This window comes from Plutella xylostella, chromosome 17 (assembly GCF_932276165.1).
Source record: "Plutella xylostella chromosome 17, ilPluXylo3.1, whole genome shotgun sequence".
Classification (NCBI taxonomy): Eukaryota; Metazoa; Arthropoda; class Insecta; order Lepidoptera; family Plutellidae; genus Plutella; species Plutella xylostella.
Window position 1 is genome coordinate 6,099,932 of NC_063997.1, and position 22,714 is coordinate 6,122,645.

General features: G+C 36.9%; 1 protein-coding gene across 1 annotated transcript; it reads left to right on the plus strand.

The window, feature by feature from the left end:
- Positions 1-536: 536 nt before the first annotated feature.
- Positions 537-22,618, plus strand: LOC105381179 (UNC93-like protein MFSD11). The gene is made up of 8 exons (XM_011550860.3): positions 537-998; positions 12,211-12,380; positions 15,668-15,844; positions 17,351-17,522; positions 18,274-18,382; positions 20,723-20,848; positions 21,281-21,585; positions 21,948-22,618. The coding sequence occupies exons 1-8, from the start codon at positions 912-914 to the stop codon at positions 22,161-22,163; spliced, it is 1,362 nt and encodes a 453-aa protein (XP_011549162.3). The 5' UTR covers positions 537-911; the 3' UTR covers positions 22,164-22,618.
- Positions 22,619-22,714: the final 96 nt, after the last annotated feature.

Consider the following 22,714-nt stretch of genomic DNA (forward strand, 5'->3'; position numbering starts at 1 on the left):
TAGTACTTATAGTTTCCGAGTAAATCGGCTGTGACAGACGGACAGACGGACAGACGGACAGACGGACATGACGAAACTATAAGGGTTCCGTTTTTGCCATTTTGGCTACGGAACCCTAAAAACGCTTAAGGTGCCGACACACTAGAGTAGGCGGCTAACGGACGCGGCTGTCAGCCGCGACTGATAGTGTGCACGGTCTTTTGGGACAGTTCGTGCCAGATCGCTCTCGGACGTCTTTGTCGTTCAGCATTCAGACGTCCGAGAGCGATCTCAGTCGATAATCAGTCGCGGCTGACAGCCGCGTCCGTAAACCGCGTCCGCTAATGTGTCGGCGCCTTTACTATGTGAAATCACGCGGTGAGGCGGTGAAGTGTGTGAACCGCACACTTCACCGCCACTACACAGATAAGATTTTAATTTCACCTTGACCATGTTATTGTGCTATATTTGACACTTTTGACAGATTTTTAATGACACATCAGACAGTTTGACATTGACAGAATCTTTATTGCTCAAAACGTCAAATCAGGCCAAAACAGAAATCAAAACAGTGATCAAAAGTGTTTTGAAAATGAAAAAGTATAGTTTTTTTGTGAAATGAGTAAAATTTGCAATATTCAAAGTGGTTCGAGGGGATAGCCGTTGGTTTTTTACAATCTACCACGTTATTATCCTTTCTGACGCACTTACTGCGTCGACGACCGTCGCATACAGTTTCATTGTAAATGTTGCAGTGGGCTCTAGTGGAGGTGGAGGGAGTCGACTAGAATAGAAAGTATCAATAACATTGTTTGATCATATCAAACACAACATTGCGGTTGAGGCATTCGAACGGATACGAAACCTGTCACGTTCGTATGAGAATTTAATATTCGCGATTTAATTAATTGTGGTTCTATAAAAAATACACAATGGAGCGAAGATTTGCTAACGTTATTTTACTGGGGTTTGGGTTTATGTTTGTATTCACGGCGTTCCAGACGATGGGAAACATAGAGGTATGTCACACAACTAATTTATTTGTATGAACTCTTCAAAGTAAATACCTATAATATTATAATCTACAACTTTACTGGTGTCTGATAATTTCGTTTCATATGAATATTTATTTATTTTAAGTACAACTATGGGTTCCATACCCATAGTATTGTCAATATAGTTACTAGTTTTTCTTGAATTGTACCAAGTATTCTTGGTTTTTTTATAATTTTCTTATATGTTTTGGAAATATAATAGTTCTTAATTAAATAATTTAACAGCCAGTTCATGATGTTTGAGTTCTAATCTTAGTACAGGAAGTAATTCTTATCTTTTTAATTAGGAGAATAATATTTATAACTATAGTTTTTGAGTATAGTGAGTTTACTGGACTGCTGTGAAAGGATGGATTTTTATTTGATTTTAAATATATGTTACTGTAAAAGCCTGAACAACGGTAAATCCTAGGATTTACCAGTAAATCTTAGGATTTACCAACATGAGTTGGTAAATGTAAGGATTTGTGAAAATGGGTCATTTTTTTCGGGCTTTTACCATTAGAAATTGGTAAATGCTAGGTTTTACCACTGACACCTAGTAAAAGTTGGTTTTGGGAATAAAACAAAGATTAATTATTACCTATTCATTTATTTCAATCTAAAACTTAAATTATTTTCTTTCAGAAAATAATTTTCACGTATTATTATTGTTGACGTCGAGTAAAGTAGATTGCAATAATAAATATTTCTTAAGTTCGGTTAGTTATAAGTTATCATCATCATCATCACGACTCATTACGCTACGCTACGCGCACTGCTGGGGCACGGGTCTCCTTCCAATGAGGAAGGGTATTAAGGCCTAGTCCACCACATTACACATTTTACCACATTAAAGTGAGGAAAATATGTGGGTTGTTTATTTGAGCTTTATGTTTGGAAAGTGCCCTTGTCTTTGAACGGAATATGTAGAATGGGGCAAAAAAGTCAAGTAATAATTTCAAAATAAGCCGCCCGGTAGTTAGCTAAAATGGAGCTTAGAATTAGTTATGCTATACAATAAAAACTGATGCAGTTTCGAATTAAGTGCTTAGCAATACCAATTTACCACTTTTATAACCCCACAGAATACTGCATTGTACGTTTAACGGTACGAGAAAACACGAGTAGAATAAATTATAGTAGGTAGATACCTATTGCTTAGCTTTGATTCAACTCTGGTGTTTCCTATACATAGCAACTTTTGGTACAACTATGAAGTTAATTGAGGTTTCAGTATTACGACTTTAAATACAACTGTATATAAAGAACAGCCTATTACCAAACTGTTAAAGAGAAACACCAAGATCTTAGTAAGCTAGTATTAAAAAAAGATACGATTTTTCGCGAAATAGGTCATACAAAAATGTCCTGCTAAGTTCTAAATGTAAGTAGGTAGATATACCTAATGTATACCGTAGTCTTACCTAAAACTCTGCTTATTATGTTCAAAACATGCATAAGTACCCAAGTACTTTACTAGCAAGATGAATTGTTTGTACTATACTCTTCCCCTTGCTGTATTTACTACTCCTATACTGGTTTAAATTTAAATGCTCTGCAAAGTGCAAGCGTAAACTGCATTCTAAAGCCATTTCCGCCTTGAATATATTCTTCGTAGAGTATGGTGAATACGATTCGCATCTTCGTGTAGAATGCCAATTTATGCACTGTAATAAATCTGAACGTTTATAGAGCTTTGGTGTTAGGTAACTGCAGCAACTTACTCTAACTATCTCATTCTTTAAAGTAGGGATAACTTACAAAACCTGTGTAGACTCATACGTTTAAAAATTAAGCATTAGGTTAAGGGTGTATTTTAATATGAGATGGTACCTCATATCACAATATGGTTAATCGAAAGTACCTACCTTTATAATAATAACGATCTTATCACTAAACCCGCGCGGCTAGTAGTAGGTGTTCATGTCGTAAGCGTATTGCTTAAGGCTGTCACTAAAGCTGGAAGAAAATCAGAATCTGTCAAATCTAGTGAGGGGGGGTTGAGGTATGCGGGGCGTTCTACGGACAATGACATGAAATTTTAACATAGTACTCGAAAACATAAAAGTGAAGACATGCCACTTTGTTAAAAATATACTAAGTAAGTAATATTGTTTTGTGATACGAAAATATTTATTTTTCTTTGAAAGTATTTTTAATATTTAATAATTAATTATATATATATAAAGTCGTACCCGTGCCGATATTTATACAGGTTGTTGCAAAAAGGGTTTAATACTATGCCGAAACCTACGTGTGCAGCATGTTATTGATGTTATTTCTAAGCCAGGAAATGAAATAAGAATGTAAAAAAATCGCGAAAATATTATCAGAGTTTAATAGTTCAGGGTGTTGTATTAAACTCTGCCCCCGTGTAATAAAAAAAGTATAGTTAGCCGAAAGGGCGTTACTCAGGCGTCACTCTGAAAAACTTTTATCCTACGTAATTTTTTATATTCATGAAAAAAACGCTTCTTCATATAATTTTTTTTTGGTCACGTGACCTTTTAGTTAGACGCCCTGTTTTTTTTTGGTGTTTCAAAAGCAGAACAGTAGTTTGCAGAACTCTTCATATACAGGGTGCCACAAAAGGTTACGTAGCTGGCAAAGGGATATGGGGAGGTCACCAGAAAAATAATAACATGTAAGTACCCCCGCAAGGGAGTACATTAGTACAAGGCGAGAGTGTGTATTTTTTTTTTAAGTACTTATGTGTATTTGGTATATGATAGAAATAATATTTTTGTTTCTTAAAAACCAAAAAATTTACACCTTGCTGCGCTCTTTTGCTCACTGTAAGTACACTTACAAATATTGCTCTATTAAAAAAAACGGTTTTGTTATAACGATTATAAAAAAAAAGTTATTTTCATGTCAAGGAGTCATTTACCTAATTACGATTTCACTCAACAGCAGGTGAACTGAAAAAATAAGTTCTAGTTCTATCATCACTTTAGATCGCAAACATTGTAACTCCACTTTTCTCGGCGAAAAGTACTCTTTGGTGTCAATAGAAACGTTTTTTGAATTCACATGTTTTCGAAAAAAAAAAACTGTATTCCGCATTTTACCATTTGTTTTCCTCTAAACCCCAAACCGTGATTTTTAAACAAGAAAACTTAGTAATTATACCCTTTATTCTCATATACAACGTGCGATGTAGGCGAACGTGAACGAAAACTATGCAATAAGCCTTTGTTTTTATTACTACTTTAGTAAATTACAATAACATACTCAACAATGTTAATTTTTTTTTGCAATGTTATGTTGTTAAATTAAGATCTAATATTTTATTAACATGAAGTTACTTTCAACTTTTTTTTGCATCTATGCGTCGAATCACAGCTTGACGGCTGCTGCAGCTTCCTGCTGTCCTGTCCTCCAACCAATCCCACCAGTACTGCAGGTTGCGTCGAATACGAGCCATTCTCTTCGACTTGACAAGACAGGTGCTCCCGGAAGGATCATAGATCGCACGGAACCCGTACCGTATAGAGGCAACGGACTCCTTTGCAACAGCCCCCCAGATTCGGAAGTAGCCCATGCACTGCATGGCGAGCACAGCTGCAGCAATTTTTTCGTAATGAATCATTGGGATGTCATCCCCGAAGGAGGCTCTCAGCCTACCTCACGACCTGTGTGACATTAGAAAAATGCACTGTGCTAACGCCGTTTGCGAGCTTGATTTGCAGGACCGCGTTGTATGCCAAGTTCCACAGCAGAGGGGTCCAAGACCTACCGCTGTGGAACTCCGCAACTGAACTTCTTCAGTGAAAACAAACCCTCTCTTTTCGCATCCTTAATGTACTTGTTAGACACGTATGACCTCTGTCAATTTTCTGCAGATAAGAAGACAAGTGATGGTATACAAGAGCCGCCCTAAAGGTTCGCCCTCTAGGGGATAGAGTTGAACGCGGTTACTATTTTTAAGCAAACAGCCAGCGCAACAACTCACCCGTGGTTCTTATCCTGCTCCGACAGTGAACGAACGCAAAGTATTGTACCCACTATTCGAATCCGCATTTCGGATGCCAAACTGACTGTCCGAAAGGTCGAAACCGTACCACCACAGAGGTATGACTCGTTCGAAGAGCTTATCAGGCTCTTACAGCAATCAGATGTGTCGGTACACTGAAAGATAATCTACAGGCCTGCTTTATTTATTTAGGAGCACTAATGGCCTCCTTTCAGCCATTGAGTCACTGGCACTCAGGCTGCGGTTGAACAGGAAGATAGACTGTCTAAACAAATCATTTTTAGGCTAGTTAAAAAAAGCTTTAGGTGGGTAGTATGCCAACTAGAACTACAAATAAAACAGTATTTTTGTCTCCTCTAAAATTTGGTCACGAGGAGTTACGATGATTACGATCTAAGGTGACGCTGACGATATTTTATACAAGGTATTGAAAAAAGGGTATAAAGCTTAGCCAAAAGTGGATTTAGGTGCCATTCTGATCGACTTTTCTTCTACAATTTTGAAAATTCACGTAACAAAACCTTTTACATAGAAACTTATTCGATCACGTGACTTTTTACTATTCAATTCAATTCAATTTATTTATTTCAGATTAACAAGATCCATAGTTGTTAGTATGTACAATTTATTCTTAAGAGCTAGTGTTAGTATACATGGCGAATATAATAATAATATTGGAATAATTAAATTTGTACTACTTTAATAATAATACCTTTATCAGATAGGGCCAACCTCTGTATGGAGTTTCATCCACCTCTGTATAGAGACCGAATTTATTTTTCGAGAATTTCCAAAACTTGGAGAACAAAAGTTGTTCAGAATAACCCCTGAGTCAAACCCTTTCGGCACAGTATACCCTTTTTGCAACATCCTGTATAGGTAATATCAGGTTTATAAAAGACCTGGGCCTGTAGAGTGAGACTCGGCATGGGGAGTCATAATTTATAGATCTTTTAGGTTGCAGTGGCGAATGGGCACTGGTAGCCCTGCCCTTTTCTATAACTATAATTATAGGTAATTTTATGGCAATTTAAAAATGGTATAACATTTATCTATTTGAAAAAATCATTAAAAATATACATTACCTATCACCCTAATTTAAAAAAAAAATTCAGCCCTTACTTTAAACTTATAACACCCCTCTATTTCCTTCAGGGGTTAAAAAACCTGTGTATTTAATATTTTCTTATGAGTTTTTTTTAAAAACTAGGCTCTTACATAGTTGTACATAATATTATGCGGTATTTTATTCCACTTGTAACGCATAAAATTCAAAGCTACAGTAAACATTTCATTTTTTTCATGGCGAGATACAGTCGCACTTAACCGCTTTTTTGCAAAGCTTGTTAAATAGATTTAAAAAATTATGTAAATTTTAGATCTTCAATTTTTAAAAATACTTACTTATTTTTAACAACCTGTAGTGTACAGACTACCACATCTTAAGATATATATATTTTTAATTAACTACGGTTTTTGGTTTCAAATAAAACAAATTATGAACTTACTTTTCAACTCCCTGTATATTGTGTAGCTTACCTACCATACACAACCGTTAAAATAAAATAAATTACCCCTCAGAATATAAACAGGCTCGCGCTTTGGCATACTGCATTGACCGTATAGTTCTTATTCGGAGAATCTAATAAGTGTCATTATGTGCAATGTTTACCTTTATCTATGCATCTGTAACTCTATAGTAAAAAATGTAAACAAATCGAAAAGGCAAAATGTTTTCTAAGAATTTTCGGCTTTTCTGCATCTAAAATGATTAGAAAATTAACTTTCCATAGCAAATGCATATGTATAATAATACTTGTAGTCATAATTTGTTGATTTAATCAGTTTTTGTGAAATATTTGATAAAAAATAAAATGGCGTGGGTATCGCTCCTAACAGGCCGCCACCAGGGCGACGACTGAAGAAATCTGAAATCTGTCACGGTGTCATCATTTTTAAACCGGAATTTATTAGTTTTTTGCAAAAAAAGTTGACTTCTGGTCCATTAAATCCAACTCTTTAAGGTAACTTTGTTAAGAATTTAATTACCTACACATACATATAAGATTCCATGAAAATGGGCCCTCTGATTTCGAGGGTTTTTTCATAATAAGTCAAAAAATGGCAAAAGACATGGTGTGTTTGCATTTTTTTTTAACATACTTATTATAATCCTGCACCAATTTATAAGCAACTAACATGTTCAGTATACCCTCTGCTACAAAATATATTTTTATCAATGTGATAGAAGCCACCGTTTTTCCAATCTAATCAAGTATATCAAGCCGACTTTAGCATTTTAGCTTTAGGGATCCCCTTAAGCATCTTGTACCGGTGATTAGTTGATTACAAACAACTTTGATTGATACCTTAGTAGGTCGAATAATTAGACTAATAAATACCTGATAGGGTTATAGGAACTTATTCATTTTGTAAATTTACTTACACAATAGTAAACATGCAGCAAGAGTAGAGAGATTCAGTAGAGAGGTTCCATCTGCTAAATCAAATATGTATGTATATGTCCCAAAATTTTCATAATTTATGTTTAGTAAACATTACGCCAACAGAATTACATAGGTACTTAATACGATAGGTACGGTCAGCTGCATACCTAAGTACAGTGGCGGATTTACAAATTTGCAGCCAGTAGGCCATTCAATTTTTGCCGCCCCTACTGACTTTTGAAATTCAATAGTTAAATCCTGTTATTAGATGATCGTGAACTTAATTATATATTGCTGTCATTGACTAGATTATTTTTGCAACCCGCTATGTACTGAAAGTTTAATTTTGACCTAACAAGTTTATATATGTATATAGATTGTTAAAGTCAAAACAAAAAAAAACCCGACTTTAAAGCGCTCTAAAAACTTAAAACTTCTGTAAAGGCTGATTCTCTAACCCTAATAACTCTAACCAAACATTGTTTTTGTTAAATATGTTTATTGCACTTAACAGTTTAAAAACAATACAATCAATTTCTATTAAAATTATGTAACAATTAGTTAATGATGTCAGACAATAAGTTTAAATAATTTTACATTAAGTACTTATTTTCTTCGTCGATTTTAATTTTGCAAAATTATCAATTAAGTATACTGTCATATCAAATCTTTTTCATGAGTTCTGACTATGCACAAAATAGATTATTAGCTTTTCTTAGATAGTATTTACCCCGTTTTAAGCAAGAAAAATTGTCACCGGTGTGCACAGTGTCATGCGAAACGCTATATCAGTTTTGTTAAAAGTTTTGATAAATATGCTCCAAATTATGTTTTTGCAGTAAAAAAGATAGACTTTGTAATAATCCAGAATCTGGTTTTATCGAAATTCTTTCAGAAGAAACGTGGCATTGAAAGTGTAAGCATTCCTTAACTAAATAAGATTCTAAATTATTAGGATAATTTTTTTTCCAACGAAATGTCTTTTTCCGTTAGGGTCGATGGTAACAATTCACTAATTTTAGTTGGAAAAGAGAACTTCTCGTTTAACTCGTGTGGTAGGCCTTTTGCCATTTCTCTAACTCGGAAACGAGCCGATCTACATGGTAATAAAACAATATTAGGTACACGAAGTTGTGGAGAGATGGTGCTCGTGCTAGGCTCCGAAGATCCTGTGTTACGAGTTTTATTTTTTATTTTTATTGAAACGCTATTAGAATATTTAAAATTTTATGGTCACATAAATACAAAAGTATACCTCAGTATATATTACAGTGCGTTTATTAATCGCTTATTTATATATGGACTATGTACAGTTGTGCCAGTACAATTAAGTATAAAAAAAACTGTTAAAAAAATTTGCTAAATTTGCCGCCCCTCGAAACTATGCCGCCCTAGGCACTGGCCTTTTTGGCCTATAGGTAAATCCGCCACTGCCTAAGTAGCAATACACTTTTGTTCCTTGTCTTGTTTAAATTGGTTTGTGAGTTTGACAAGGTATAAAAGTGTACAGCTCATTATGAAGCCGACTGTACTTACTAAAGATAATCATATTAGTAAGTACAGGTTAAACCGGTTCTACCTTTTTTGGCCTAAGATTTATTTGCCCAATCTCATATTGCATAGTAACGTTTAGTCAAAGTCTCGTTTCGCCGAAAATCGTATGGCATAGATCTCGTTTAGTAAAAAGTTATTTCGCATAATCTTGTTTAGCCTAGTAATGGTATGGCCAAATCTTGAATAGCCTAATAATGCTATGGCATACGTTATACAAACTAATATAATTTGTTTGGCTTTAACTTTGATGGAGCGTCTCCCATAGCGCAAACTGGTGCCTTGTATTGTGGCCGCTATGTAGGAAACGCTCCGCTCCGCTTTGCTTTTGACGAAAATGTACACCTAACACGCTCCTCCTCGCTTTGCTCGTGGTCGCACCTATCTTTAGGTTTCGATCCCATGTGGTATAATGGCGTTTGTAATAATTATAATGGTCATTCACTTTCGATGTTTTGATCATTCAATATCGTGATTTCGGGATGTAGGAGAAAAATACCCCAATTTGTTCATTTACAACATACTTAATATAGTATTTATTAAAATAATATTAGGAGAAACAAAATCATACCAATATGAACAATTTGAGCAAATGAGACTTAGGTGTTTCAAGTTTGTGCCAAAAGATTTTTATGCGAAACGAGTCTTATGCCACATAATTCTTGGCGAAGTGATGATTCTACTAAAAAAGTTTAGACCTTACGAGTTATGCGAAACGAGTTTAGGGCAATTAAGATTAGGCGAGATGAGCGGAACCCGGTTAAACCACTCATAGATGTTTTTTACCATCATCGGCTTCGGCTAACAAAGAAAAAGTATGCGATTCACCTACTTCATGACAGGTTACATAAATATTAAATTAAACCATTCGGTAACACGACTAGCAGTCACTTACGAGATTGTGTAATGAATGTGCAAATTGAAAAATATGTACTTACACTCAATATGACAACCTCAACAGTTTTAACGTCATTTAAATCTGAAAAAAAAGAATGTATAGTGAAGTGTTTAGCTAAGCTAATTTGAGTGTTAGGCTGAAAAACTACAGTTCGTTTATTGGCTAGGGCTAATAAATGATATATTTAAAATTTAGTTGGATGTGCCAGAATAGTGTCATCGGGCCTCGTCCTCTATTTAGTAGGCATCGGAGCTATCCTAAACTCGCTCAAAAGTAGGCGTAGCTATTCAAAAGTGTCCCTGCTTATCACGTAAATAATAAGTACTTTATAATAAATAAAAATAAAAATTATATTTATAGTTGGAGAGTCCTGTTTCTGACTTGAACTGCCAAAGCATTAACTTCAATAACTATTCAGAAAAACAATGTTATCATTTTGTGGGAATCCTGGGAAAATCTTGATATCCCATGTGTAAGCTGTACTGTAAAATTTCTTCTAAATCCGTTCATCAGCATTTCCGTGAAAAACTAACAACCTTACGAACTTTGGCATTTAAGCGTGATGTTAAAAATTATATATTTGAATGCTGTCTAAATAAATCAGGTAACATCAGTCACCGTGTTAGGTGTTTATTTTCTCTTATCTTGTCGATACAAAAACAAATAGTTATGATCTTCAGAATTATATTAATATTTGTCATTGACTCTAAACAACTGCTGATTACATCAAGGATTTACATCTATTTAGGTCAAGAGATTTACAGAACTTGACACTTTTTTCAATGGCTCACCTAATATTGATAAAGAATATCTATCATTTATTATCACCGAAGTCAACAAACATTTCAATGAAACTATGTATACAGATGATCATTAATGATTGGTACTTATCTGATTAAATTGAGATGTTTGTTGTTTGTTTAAAAAGCTTTCTTTTAGTAAGTAACTACTTTCAAAATTCTGTCCATACATGGTCATCGTGGTTTTACCTACCTCTTATTAAACGAGAACCACTTTTGATACTATACCTACCGGTTTTCACAATATTTTACTTAACTAATAAAAAAACAGTAAAACAATGCTGATACCATGTTGAAACATGGATGGCATTTTTGGGCATTATGCATTTTTTTTACTTACGAGCAATATTTAGGATAACTCTGCGTTTTCAAAGCAAAGAAAATATTTTGTAAACATTTTCTTGAGTGGAGAAGTAGTGTTGGACGCGCTCCGGCTAAATGGGGTGACGACTTCCAAAAGGCGGCTGGTAATGATTGGATGCGGACAGCTATAGATCGCATCCAGTTGCGTCCTTTGAGAGAGACCTACTTCCAGCTTTGGTATAGGCTGATGAAGAAGACAATATTTGATTCAGAACAGCTTTTCTTACCCATACAGCAATGCTCTACGTATTAAATATTGCTGTAGAATCGCCGAATCACTCTGAATACAGTTGTGTATCTGACACCCACGTGCTTGGTTTCATAACTTGGATGCAATTTTATATTTTTATACACCGACACGCCTATAAAGTATCGGGATTTGTAAACCGGTCAAATCAGTAAATCCACAAACACGTATAAATTATTTTATTTTATTTCTGACATGGCTGTGTGCCTTGTAACGGATTTTCCAGTTTTTGCATATGCGTTGGCGCCCGCTAACCCCGCTTTAAGAATTACTGCCCTAACCTTAAACAGCTGAATATATTTGTCCAATAAATTATTTTAATACTTACACTTCCCATATATTGTATCGGAACGATGTCGTCGACATTGAAACACGCGTGACCTGCTAGATATAAATTAATTTGGTTATTTAACATCAGCGGTCATGGTCAAGATCTCCAGTTTTGTCTCGTCTCAGATGGACCAATGATAGCTAATGAAATATTTAACAACTATGAAATAATAGTGCCTACCTAGATACTTACTAGTTTATTTCCTATTGTCCTGCATTTGTTTTGTAAGTAGTTTTAATTTATCTGATTACTTATAATATTATGATTTATTATATTGAACTACGCGGTTAGGGATAAGCGAAACAACTTGACTAGGCGAAACATAGGTTATCTAATAGGAATTCTGATTAACATAAGAGAGTAGCATAATACCGAAGTATGAACGATCGATGTTGTGTTTTCAAGGCATGCTTCCGCATATTTAATGGGCTACACTAGAGGATGATACCCACATACAACAAACTACATACTATGTTGCAAACTAAACCAAATGTCACCGGATTATCAGCCAAGTCGCCTTGATCTCGCGCCTTCGCGAATCGCACCAAGGATTCGCCTAATCAGTGCGCGTTTGTTTACAGAAAACGATTCTCGACAGCATCTCGCAAGATGACCCGTCGTTCTCGGGTGATGGCTACACGTCGCTGGCCATCATCTACGCCACCCTCGGGCTCTGCAACTGGCTGGCCCCCTCCGTCATCACCTTCACAGGGCCGCGGGGGGCCATGATCATTGGTGGATTGACTTATCTGTAAGTATTGGCATGTATTTACTGTTTTTGATGTAGTTGCATACGTACTGTAAATAAGGTGATCGATTGGTTTTTAGTAACGCATACTGTTGTGCAAAGGTCGTGTTATATTTGACATTGGGTCATGGATGAGCCTGAAAGACTGCAATAGGATGTGATATAAAACTTTGTTGAAATGGGCGTGTAGCAACGCACCCTCACGGAACCCTTACCTATTCATCTGGCTGGCATAGGTTGCAGGCCTTACAGTCTATCAATATTATGGGAATGTGTTATTATGATAGCAAAATGTACTTAGGTAATGATCTTATTATTTATTGAAAAACAATAGGTACTTACCTACCTAGGTTAACTACTTACTTATTTTATGCTTTGAACACGAATAGCTCTCCTAACTAACAACATAATCGTACATTTGTACTAAAACGTGGAAACGTAAGAGTTATTTAATGTGTTATACCATTTATAATTTGCTAAAATATGCAGCAGGTTTCCTCAGCCACCGACCAGTTTGATTCGCGCTTAGCGAATTGGAGAGATTTCACAGTGTTTTCATCTCTTTCTTAGCAGAGGCGGGGACTTTCTCTTGTAGGAGTGATGTATTATTATGTAAATTGAGATTACTATATCTGACGCGGTGCTGCAAATCTGCCGGTTAAAGAATAAACGTAGAGTTAAAACTGCATTTCTAGAGCTAGGACAAAATTATACTGTGTTTGTAAAAGTACTCAGTACTAGATTTCGAGATGTTCTAAAAAACTTTCTTCTCGAACCAAACGATACCATTCGATGCAGTTAATCGATTAAATTACTTAAGAATGAATCTACCAAATCCGGTATTGTAGTGATATCCAAGTGTTCCAACTATACATTATAGGTAGTAGGTACTTAATTGAAGATTTCGCCTTCAATTCGGTGCGATTGCCCAACACCGATGGCCCGTATCAGACAAATCGATAATAAAACCGATTTTACTGCGTGTGTTTTAAAGTTACACAAATAAAGGCTTTTACTTTTTTCGTTTTATGTAGGTTTTTTATCGGCTTACACAAATCGTATGAATATCGGACCTTGCGGTGAAAATCAAATATATGTACCTATATCCATAACTTGGCTATTGTACGTTACGTAATAACCGATATTTCAAGTTGAGATACTTACGTATTTCAGAATGAATCGTTCTCCAACGAAAACAATCCATTTTTACTTAGAATCTATTATTCAGTCAGTAGGCAGGCATGCTAGCCATTCAATGTTTGTAGGTGTGGTCCATAAAGTATACACTTGGAAACTAGTTGGTAGCATATCCAGTTCCACAAACCTTCACATTAGGGTCCAAGGCTACCGGTATATTCCTTCACCAACGCACAGACTCTCGCATTACCATAGATTGACAAGGATAAGGTTAATGATGCAAATAGGGAAAAGCCGAAAATTGTAGCAAATATTATTATGTACCTACGTGCTTTTGGAAGGAAATGGAAACATGGCCCTTTCCAAGGATAACTGTTAGACGTTAGATCAAACTCGTGGATGTGACGAGTTGATGACGATAATACATGAACATTAGGACAATAATAATAAAGATGGTAACAACGATAATAGGGTTAGGGGCCGTCCATTAATCACGTAAGGCTCAAAGGGGGGGGGGGGGGGGGGGGGGGGGTACGGAAAACCTCACGAAACATCACGAGGGGGGAGGGGGGGGTCTCGTTAGACATCACGTGTATTATTTTTTCTCAAAAAGCGGTAGGTATTTCTTAACCGAAATTTTGAACGGCGCAAAAATTTGAACGAATCGTAGTAAGTATGACCTTGATTGACTCGCCCGTCGTTGCTAAGCAACGACTCCCAGCGGTAAATTTAATTTTCAATTATTGATTTTAATTTTTGAAAAAAAAAATTTCTAGTAAAAAATAGCCTTTACATAGACTTCCAAAAAATACACGTGATCCAGGTGGGGGGAGGGGGGGGTGGTCCCAAACCTCACCAAATATCACCAGGGGGGAGGGGGGGGTCAAAAAATTAGAAAAACGACCTCACGTGATTAATGGACGGCCCCTTACTAAAATAACTCTATAATCTTTAAGAAAACTTTGTGAAAATGAAACATTTTAAATAATTTTTATCTATTTTGAACCAAGTTGGAACTATGGAAAATATACAATAATACTTGACTGAGTACTTATACCTACCTAATACTTATTAGTAAGTAATTATTTTTAAAGTAAGTACTTACTTATTATAGTTTGCAGTCCCACCCACCTATGCGGCGTGCGTATATTTCGTCTGCGACCTTCACGAACAATTTCTCGAGTGAAGGCCCTGCGTTCACTGCACCGTTTATTTTGCTTTGTTTACACACCCCTAGGTCGCACATGTCCGCCTCTACTAGATAACCACGTATACGTACATATTAGGTATTCAGACTATGTAGAGAAAGTGATTTGGTCCCAATGTCACACTGTGTTAACAGAACCTAGCTTGTATCTACTTATATGTACACATCTACGTCGGTATTTCCGATACGTAGTACCTGCTGAAGTAAACAAAACAGCGGTTTTAATTATACTTAGCTCTAAAAGCAGATTTTTTGTATGTAATATTTAAAATATCCTGCCTAGTAAATTACTTACCTACCCGGGCTGAGGACCTAGGTACTAGTAGTACAGAACAATAACTAGTAGGCACAAGTCATGTATGTTTGTACTTACATAAGTATTTGTCATTAAAATCATTGTAGAGCATACTATTCGTCTTTATTATGGACACTGAAATGCAGTTATATTTTATTGGCTATGAGGAAACTGCAAATAGTTTATCTTTACGTCGACAGTCCTTTTTCCTTATAACTTTCTGACTTCCGTCTCCGTGAGTTCTATTCGATTCCGTAATTAATTGTTATTCTGCAGTTGTAGCCAGGTACAGTCGGCGGCAGAAAATCTTGACCGCTCTCAGTAGCATTGTTGATACTCTGTGACCATGTTTTATCGAACAAATATGAAATTACCAAAGTACTTATTAAAAGTACCTAGCTAGAAAGGGTCGTTCGACATGAAAATAAAAATTACGAACTAGTCCGCGCAAGCTTTACGTCTTCTTTAAAGGGATTCCCGTGGATTTTTTGCCTATCTCTTTGCGAGATAATATGGTAGCTTTTTAACGGTGAAACAATTCACGAAATCGGTTTAATAGTTTTTGATGTTTATAACAATAATAATCAAAATGACTCTTTATACTTACCTACATCTACAATTTCCACCCACTAACCCCAACATCCTCCACAGGTTCTTCATAGTGACATTCCTGTTCCCCAAGACGTGGCTTCTCTACGTGGCGAGCGTGCTGATTGGCGCCGGCGCGGCCGCCATCTGGACCGGCCAGGGGAATTACCTCACGCTCAACAGCGACGCGGAGACCATCTCGAGGAACTCGGGAATTTTTTGGGCGATGCTGCAGTGCAGGTGAGCTGGGAGTTGGTGCTGAATGCGAGTTATTAGTCGTAAAATATATTTAAATAAATGGTCGTAAGCTAAAATTTTACGAATGTTATAAATAATGTGACTTCTTATTGGCCTTTCTTTCAGTGAGAATAAAGAGCTATAGACTAGGGTATAACTCCGTGGTAAAATTGAGTAGTGTTATAAGTTTGACGTTTGTATCCAAAAGATAAACGCATTCGGGTTGACCTATCTGCTGTATATATATCGCTGTGTGTTTGTATGTTGCCATGTATATTTTGTATATTAAATATTATAATATGTATTATTGAGGATATTATCAAGTTTATAAGGTTGTATGGCCCGAATACAAGTATGCTAAAGCTATTAACCTCTTTAGTCCGTTTAATTTATTGTTGCAACTGGTAAACACATTATTGAGTCAACAATAATATCAAATGATACGATACGAATACGATCCTTAAATGCATAAAATATAAAACACTATACACGGCGTGAAATATATTTAGATATGTATACCTATCTTCATATAAAATGTATTGATGCTACTTTTGCGTTGTGGTTCGTCATAATGTGCACGTTCGTAGTAGGGCATGCAATACCGTAATACCGGTATCCGAAATACCGGTATTCCGGACAAAATTCCCGCTTTTTTCAGTACCGGTATTGAAAGTTAATACCGGTATTGAAGCAATACCGGAATTGGACTTTTTTCGCCTATAAATAAAGCGATTAAGATTAAGTTAGCCTTGTGTTCCTATATACTGTGAAAGCGCACTTGTTCCCAACCGTTTAATGCAGTTATCGGCTGCTAGAAATCTACTGTTGACCAAGCGTACACCGACACCGGATGTAAAAAAATAATTTATTCTAAAATTTTAACTCTTAAACTTAATTCTCGTAAAAATCTACAGCAAAATACAGAATATGATTGCATTTTATTGTTTTATTTTGACGTTTACGACCTTTAAACACAGTATATGCCATTTATGACAAGGAAGTCTAATACCGGTATTAATACCGGGATCCCGGTATTGAGTTGTAATACCGGAACTCAATACCGGTATTGAAAATTGTTCCGGTATTGCATGCCCTAGTTCGTAGTTATCTATCAGTACATGTCTAGTGTTAGATAAATGTTATGTTTTAGCGGATTAGCCATACCCGAGTCCGAGTTTCATGGATTTAGCTACCTATCAACCCCAGTTAATTGTCTTGAAGGGTTGGAATTGGCTTATTTCATGATTACTAATTTCGAGAGGATGTAATTCACACCTTGTTTGTACCCTGTGTCTGGGGCAAAGAAACTGACTTGACTCTCCGGACTCAGCATTGTCACTCTGACATGGTTCATGTTTCTTAGCCTTCGACTATTTATCTACTCGAATTTCAAAAACTCGTAGAACAAACGTTGTTCAGAATGACCCCCTGAGTCACCCCCTTTCGGCTTAGTATACCCTTTTTGCAACACGCTGTATAGTAAATAACCCTCAAACTTCCCTATTCCAGCTTATTCTTCGGCAACCTGTTCGTGTTCATCAAGTTCCAAGGCAAGTCGCACATCGACGTGGACACTCGGAACGTGGTGTTCGGAGTGCTCACGGCCGTGTGCGCCGTGGGCATAGTGTTCCTGCTGCTGCTGAGGCCCACACGACGCGCGCCGGCTATTGACGATGCTAAGGTAAAGAAAGAAAACATTTATTTGACACACAACAACAAAAACAGAAAATGATACGAAACAACAAAATACAGAAAATAATACAACGCAAACAAACAAAGTAAAACGAAACAAACAATGGTGGCTAGCCAAAGCGTCAAAAAGAAACCAGCTCAGCATGTGCCGTGGACAATAAAGCCACAGCGCTGGTTTTCTGCTGGTCCCTAAAGGTGAGCGCGGGGTATGCGGTATCGGGTTTCTTATTAGTTCCAAGGCAAGTCTCACATCGACGCGGACAGGTAACCCGTTTTCTAAACTACTTGATATTATAAATTATAGTGATAATTAACGAATTATATAGTGACCTGTAGCTCCTGACGACTAGTTCATAAACTACAGGCACTATACCTTCAGTCACACGGCAGTCTGACATCAGGGATCCATGGCCCAGTGTTTTTGGAAAATAAACGAAATAATAATAATACTAATCTACCAATACTAATAATCTAGCCGCTGCAGCGTATAGCCACAGTACTCACAAGGAGAGTCGCCTCGGGGTGGTGAGACCCCTTCACCCCTCCCTGATGTCCTGACAGGTGCCGGAGCTGTTGATGGCCCGCTCCCTTCCCTTACTTTTTAGCCAGACTAATATACTAACTTTACCTAAATATCCGGTAAGCAAATGTCTTCTCATTTTGTCAGGTCTAAATGTGAAATGTGTCTCTTAAGATTCAGAAACATACCTAACTTAATCCGTGATTAATGTTGTATTCAGGTGGAGGTGGTGAGCGAGCCGGAGAGCGCGATGGACGCGTTCCGCGGCGCGTGCCGGCTCTTCATGACCAAGGAGATGATCCTGCTCAGCGCCACCTTCATTTATACCGGTAATCATTGATTTTACTTACATGTTTAAAAAAACGGCTTTGCAGATCAGAGTTATGCAATTAGTTGTTTATGTCTGCAATAAACAGTTATCTGCAACTGAGATTTAGAAAGAAAGAAATAGTTTGTTGGTCTTCAAGAATACACAACATGGAAAAGATTTGAATAAAAATAATTTTAGTAAAACATACCTACAAACGGCTACTAAATAATCCACTGCAGAACAAGCATGACAGCTGGATATGAATTTGGTTGGTTTTTTACTACAGTCGTCGAAATATTTATTTATTTAATCCTTTATTGCACAAATATAAAAATAAGTGTACAAAGGGTGGACTTAATGCTACAAGCATTTTCTACCAGTCAACCCACAGGAGGTGCAAGAGAATTTTATTATAAGGTGTGCAAAAAGAAAACAACACTATTACTACAAAATTAAAACAAGTCACTTAATAATAATTACCAAATATAATATAAAATACGTAACTATATATAAGTTATGAATATATAAATAAACATAATATATAAAGAGGTTCAGGAAAGAGCTATCAACTAACTATCTTACTGAGGTAGTGAGTTCGAGTATAGTGCCACAATCTTATCTGTTCCGGTGGTCGACTGTGGAACTAACAACGTCATTGTGAAAAACAAGAGAAAATCCATTTGATTTGTCAATTTCTGCAAAGAGGCTGACGCTACATAATTTAATTTATTTTGTGGTTTTCTGGTTCAAATAATGCCAAAAGCGTTGAAAAGTGATGCAAGAAAAGTTATATTAGATGTATACGCTTTTATGCAAGAAGAAAAACGTAATAAGGCGCCTTTAATTCCGTTTGAAAAATTGGAAGAACGAGTTGCAGCGGCTACAGGTTAGTGTTGCCAAATATGACGAATAATTTTACCCATATCCCATATACTTACTCACGTGGAATTTTATCAATATTTCCCGAGAGACCCGTGCCTCAGCAGTGGGGACGGGATGGGTCGTGATGAAAAGTATATTATAATCTTTATTTTTATTTGATTACAGGTGTGAGTGACAGATTGGTTAGAAAAATAGTTAAAGAAATGAAACATGCTGAGGAGACAGGTGAAAAGATTTCTACTCCCGGGAAGAAAAGAAACAAAAACAGAACAAAGGGAAGGATTGAAGTTGATGATTTTGATCTTGGTGTCATAAGATGAAAAGTTCAGGAATTTTACTCGGTGAAAAAGGAGATTCCTAGCATTCCCAAACTGCTTAACATTCTAAGAGAAGATATTGATTTCAAAGGCAGCCGTGAGGTTTTAAGAAAACTTCTGCATAAAAGCGTTAATTACATCTTCTCCCAACCTAACAAGGGTTGGCTGGAAAAAAATGCTTTTTACCAATAAGCCTTTGTACATAATCTGTTTCTTTTAAATGTTATGCTGTTGTTTTTGTTACTTTATAAAGTGTTCATAATAAATAAATGATAAATTTAAACTTTATCGTTTTTTTAAGTCTATCTATCTCGTTATTCCCACTTTAGACGGTCGAATGGCGTAGTGGTTAGTGGCCCTGACTGCTATGCCGAAGGTCCCGGGTTCGATTCCCGGCTGGGGCAGATATTTGTTTAAAGACAAATATTTGTACTCGGGTCTTGGGTGTTGATATTTATATTTAGTATCTATCTATCTATGTATTTGTGTAGATATATCAGCTGTCCGACACCCATAACACAGGTTCTTCCTAGCTTGGGGTCGGATGGCCGTGTGTGAGATGTCCCCACATATTTAGTTATTTAATCCACAGACATAGTAGGTACCTATACCATTGTAATTTCGATGTAATCTCCTATTCATCAGAACTAATTCTATTTTTGTTCGCTTTGGACAAATTTTCCTTAGAAAACGCCCAATGTCCTTTGATATTTTATTATATCCTCTTTCATTTACGATTGCCCCTTTATTTTTATTTATCTATACTTATGAATGTACCAAATTATAACAATAAGTAATAGCAGAAATGCATTGTCTTTTAAACCACAAATAGGCAAAATTTTATCGAAGGCCACACTGGATTCGAATACAGCGATGCTGTCACCGGAACAGAAAAGATTGTGGCACTATAAGATATAATGATTATGATTTTTTATTATTTTGATTTGACACTAGCTGTCATCCCAAAGAATCCCATCCGAAAAGCTCTGTGACATACTTCCGGATGAGCACCTATGCTTTCATAGGTGCTCTTCTTATCCTGTATTTCGACAACTGTAATGGTTGCCATTTACGACCATGGTTGAGTTAAACTACGGATCAAAAAGCCGGCCTCGAGACTAAAAGGTCATAACCACTAAACCACATATTTCCTCCACCAGGCGTGGAGCTGTCGTTCTTCAGCGGCGTGTACAGCCCCAGCATCGGGTTCACGCTGGCGATGGGGGACAACGCCAAGCAGCTGGTCGGGCTGTCCGGCGTGTTCATAGGCATGGGGGAGGTGCTGGGTAAGATGAAGTTGTTTATTTATAACTGATATTAATTGGATTGGATGTAGCTGATGGGTTCTTTGTATTTGTGCCCTTAATTTGTATTGGTGCCCTTTATTAGGATATCGCTCACTCAAAGTAACTATACTTATTTAATATTTTTTTACATTACAATCGATAAATAAAAGCAGGTAGGTAATTTAACATGGTAGTTACAAAATAACAAAAAAAATGTGATTCATTCAAAATCAGTAAACACATAAAAAATATCGGAAAACCTTTTCAATACTGGGACATGTACCTACAATTAACATTCCGTAGTTTCCATTCAACCCCACCCGTAAGTATATAAGCACAAGGCGACCCGAAGTATATAATATATATATAATGTATCGAAAGAAGAAGATAGATTCAATTTAAAAGTAACCATAAACATTTCCCCATTTCCAGGAGGAGCCCTATTCGGGATACTCGGCTCAAAAACAACCCGCTGGGGCCGCGACCCGATCGTGATCATGGGCTACGTCATCCACCTCGTCAGCTTCTTCCTCATCTTCATCAACTTACCAACTGAAGCCCCGTTCGGCGACACCACCGCCGTCTCGTACATCGACCCCTCGCCAGCGCTGGCCATGACTTGCAGCTTCCTGCTAGGGTTTGGAGACGCGTGCTTCAACACGCAGATATACTCGATACTGGGAGGGAATTACTCGGATAATAGCACGTCCGCCTTCGCCCTGTTCAAGTTTACTCAGGTAAATGTTGGCACTGTTTGTTTAGATATTATGTTAAAAGTAAGACTTTTGGAGAAGTTTAGGCGAAGTATGGACTAAGTAGATCGGGGTGAGTTGAGAGGGTGAGAACCAACCTCACTCGCACTTCGTAGGTATATAAGACGTGTAATTAGTTTGCAGTTTATTACCTACTGGGTATTTTAAAAGATACATCAACATGGTCCTAACGACATTTAAACTGCAGCGCTACTAATATGCATTATTATTATTATATTATTTTTGATGTTGTGTGATTATGAGCCATGCTCGAAGTAAATGAATTTGATAGATTATGAGCCATGCTCGAAGTAAATGAATTTGATTTGATTATTTCTCCTCTCCAGTCTCTGGCGGCAGCAGCATGCTTCTTCTACTCATCGAAGGCGCTACTCTCCGTGCAACTGAGCATCCTAGCAGTCTTGGCAACCCTGGGCACGGGCGCGTTCTGCCGCGTGGAGTGGGCGGGGCGGGCCCGCGCGCGCGCCGCAGCTCTAGAGGCCATAGACAAGACAAGCCCCGCCACACACTCACTGGCCGATAACACGCTGCACTACGACTGAAATGAGGTTCACATGCCGATCGTTGAGATCGACGACCATAGATTCTAGTGTTCGAAAAGGGTGTGATTCAAATTTGGAATTAACAGTCGTGGCTTTTGGCGCGCTTTTGTTGTCTGTTATCTGTGATTGTGATCGTGTAATTTTCGAGGAGCTTACGTACAGCTCGAAAGGTGGTCAAGTTTATCCGTAGGATATTTAAATGTATAACGTACATTACTGTAAATAAAAATGGATTTCAGTCGAGGCAACTTCGGTGTTGGGTGTTTTAAAAGAAAAGGCCCATAAAATTTATTAGGTACATATTTATTACATACTTACTATAAATTCTGAATATTCTAAATTACTACATGAAAATAATGCTTATCTACCTGAAAATAACAATAAATAAAACTGTACTGATTGAAAATCCCTTGGGAAGGAAGGGTATTTGTCATTTGTTTTTAGTTTATGTTGTTTTACGACGAATCCTAACTAATATTATAAATGCGAAAGTAACTGTGTCTGTCTGTCTGTTACTCTTTCACGCCAAAACTACTGAACGGATTTGAACG

Bases quoted from the DNA above. Each gene is read 5' to 3' on its own strand.
- LOC105381179 (XM_011550860.3), top strand. From the start codon at position 912: ATGGAGCGAAGATTTGCTAACGTTATTTTACTGGGGTTTGGGTTTATG. The intron at 999-12,210 runs GTATGTCACACA...GTTTGTTTACAG, and splicing joins AGACGATGGGAAACATAGAG to AAAACGATTCTCGACAGCAT. The intron at 20,849-21,280 runs GTAAGATGAAGT...CCCCATTTCCAG, and splicing joins AGGCATGGGGGAGGTGCTGG to GAGGAGCCCTATTCGGGATA.